At 44.5% G+C, this 3,101-nt stretch overlaps 1 protein-coding gene across 1 annotated transcript in view; it reads right to left on the bottom strand.

Moving 5' to 3' along the window:
• Nucleotides 1-3,101, bottom strand: part of LOC107087414 (collagen alpha-1(XII) chain-like) — a 177,562-nt gene that overhangs the window by 94,709 nt on the left and 79,752 nt on the right. Inside the window, 2 exon segments of the mRNA XM_015378984.1 lie at nt 303-430; nt 727-876. Of these exon segments, the coding sequence (XP_015234470.1) occupies nt 303-430; nt 727-876 (278 nt within the window).

The raw sequence follows: 3,101 nt of genomic DNA, 5'->3' as shown, positions 1-3,101 counted from the left end.
TCAGAATTCTGAGATTTTTTTTTCCCATGTTAAACTGAATTAAAATGTAAAAATCAGTTAACTTTTTTTTTTTTTTCAGTGGCCCTAATCCTCTTCCGTACCTTTCCGATTCTTGGGTTTAACTCCTTTTAAATTTAAAAGGAGCCTTTAACAGGAAGCATGTCCATATATGGGCATATAGCTGACTGTATTTACAGAAATGTTTATTTCCTGTTGAAGCTTTTAAATATCAACTCAAACCAGGAGCCGCAGATCAGACACGGTTTAAACTGGAAACACTCTGAACGCCAAGCCCCTCCCACTGACTCACCTGTCATGGTGTTTCCTCCCTTATATGGAAGGTTGTTGACGGCATTCAGCAGCGCGTCTCTGGTGGAGTGGGTGTTCAGGTGCCACTCGGTCCTCGGGTCTCCGCTGTACTGAGCCAAAGCTGCAGGAAAATAACAAAAAATATTTTTTGAATGAAAGGTGAGATCTACCAGGATCCTGGAGCCCATCTAGGTTGAACTCTTAGACGGTGGAAGGTGTTGCCTCCATCTTTATGAACCATGTGACCAGATAGTTGGTCAAAACTCGACTGGATGTTTAATAAAGAACAAGCTGCCGTCTAACGGGGATCTTCTCTGTGTTGGAGAACATCTACAGTCTGAACCGCAGACCTTTGATGTTCGTTTCCTCGTTTCTCCGTTCATATTAGAGGCGGGGGTGGCGGCGGAAGAGGCTCACCGATCTGCACCTTGTCGGGGCCGATGTCAAACACGCCAACCATGCGGGCGATGAAGTTACGGATGGTTTTGAAGTTGATGCGTCCGATGCTCCAGGAGCCGTCCACCAGCAGCACCATGTCGGCCTTGGCTGACGTCTTGCACTGAATGTCTGCAGAGAGACGGGGGGGGGGGACGCCAGGACGTTAAGGTTCAACAATGGCAACAGCTACGTTGGATCTCAAAGGTCCACACCCCTCTGATAACATGTCAGGTTTCTGTTCAGAAAGCAGACCTTTCCTGCAACTTTAATGCGACATTCATCCCATTTAATAAAGATCCTTCTAATTGATTCTCAGCATTTTCTCTTTATGTTGTGGTTCTTCAGATCTCTTATCTTCCACTTTGACAGAAACCTCTTTAATCTGGCTGCAAACCCAAAGTTTTTTTTGGTTTTAAGAGGTTTAGCCATAACGTTTATTTCTGTGCGGTCAAGGTAACGCTACGTTCAGCAAAAACGCGCGTGCGCGTGCTACGCTTATAGTTCTGACGCGCAGCGGAAGCATCTTTGCTCTAGCTACGTGTAAAAAAGTGGGTGTGATGGCCAGTGGGCGGAGCTACCCTATCCTTTATTTGCCCGGAACAATGGCGGATGAAATCGAGAAACTCCCTTAGCCTATTTTAATGAGTAATGCTAAGTCCAGATCTTTGATTTCCCGTTAGCTTCTGCTAATGGTGTTAGCTTTAGCTAATATAGTAAACTCTAGAATATATTTGTTTTTTTTTTTCTCAGATATCTGATGTATAAAGGCTTATAAAAACCTGATGATGTGACACAGTGCGGCATTGTCTAAATCAGACACAATACAACATAAAACAGCAGTGCTAATGTTAGCCTACAGCCTGTTTACGCCGTAGCTTCCAGCGCAGCAGGACGTGCTCAGAGGAGTCCGACAAAATATGATTAAACAATGTTTATCTGCATTTTAGCTGTTTCTTTCTTTAGATTATGCACTATAAGATGAAAGAAAAACATAAAATGCAAAAACACTAGATGTATGTTTAAATCCAAAGCCGAAAAAGTTAGCTCCCGGAATTAGCGTAGGATCAGACGGATTTAATAGCATTTATTTTCTCGGGAAATACTTTATTAAACTTTAAAATATTATATTTTAGTACGTTTACTATTTTTGGGGAGGGAAAAACGTCATTTAGGTCTTTTTAACAAAATAAAAAGGAGGGCGACCCAGATGTATATCTGGATGCGCGCATGAGCTAATGGCGCATGCGCAGGATAAATCGTGCTTCCAGGACAGATCGGGTAGGGACCAGTCCAAGATGCATAACTAGTCATGGATTCCTTTATAGACTGAATCATGACGAGGGATCATTATAAGGGTTTGTTTACTTAAAGTCGCTTTTGTTTCTTGTTTTGCTAGTCTGGCTAACTGTAAGGGAATGATGTCACATTAAAAGGTTGGAGATGAAGGGTTCAGGTAACTGTGGTGTGAAGACCAGTGAGATCCATGGTATCAACTCAGTCAGCTCTGTCCATGTGGAGGGAAAGTGTCAGAAAGGAAGAAGAAGAAGAAGAGAAGCTCTTGACCAGAACAAGTCATTTTACAGATCATGCTAATAACAGAACGTATAACAGCTGCTGTTGTTTCTCGTGTCGCTGCTGCACATCCAACCCATTGCTCTGTTCAGCTGCCTCCTCCTGCTGCAGCCGTCAGAAGCTGGAAGTTCACCGCTCCTTCAGGCACCTGTGAGGGTGAAAAACATCTGCTCGTCCTGGTCTGCAGGACGGCACGCCCGCTGGATGCCCAGTCATTACAAACACATCCACTTCTCTCCTATTATCCTGCAGAAACAGACGCTTGGTGCTAAACGCGAGCCTCCAACGAAAGACGGAAAGCAGAACACTTTCCCCTGCGGATGATGAAACGTTTCTGAGTTAGAGCAATAAACATCCAGCCCTGTGTGACTCTGGGGTGGCAGCGGGACACAAATCACAGCAGAAATCAGCCGCTCTGCTTGTTATTGTTGCTGGTGGCCAACAGGCTGCTGCAGCCTCAAACCCCAAAAGCCAAACAGCAAAACCTCTGACAGAAACTTGGAGCAGATCCATGCGTCTGAGGGAGCTCTCTCAGGCTCGGTTTGGACCCTCGGATTTAACAGACGGATCCCTTCAACCAGTCGCTTTAAACAACACGTTTCTATGAGTAACATGTTTAATAAGCTTGTAAACACACCCCCTCATAAAGCTTTTCACACCTTTAAATGTTTTTATGTTTTGTCCAGAAGGACAACTCGAAAAAAGGAAGAGGAGTCCTAAGCCCCATTTACACTACCCTTGAAAAACCGATCCAGGCCGAGACCGGTCCGAGCTTGGATCGG

Source organism: Cyprinodon variegatus, unplaced genomic scaffold (assembly GCF_000732505.1).
Source record: "Cyprinodon variegatus isolate N-32 unplaced genomic scaffold, C_variegatus-1.0 Scaffold183, whole genome shotgun sequence".
Classification (NCBI taxonomy): Eukaryota; Metazoa; Chordata; class Actinopteri; order Cyprinodontiformes; family Cyprinodontidae; genus Cyprinodon; species Cyprinodon variegatus.
Note: the sequence above shows the minus strand (reverse complement) of the source record. Positions and strands in the feature narration are given on the sequence as shown.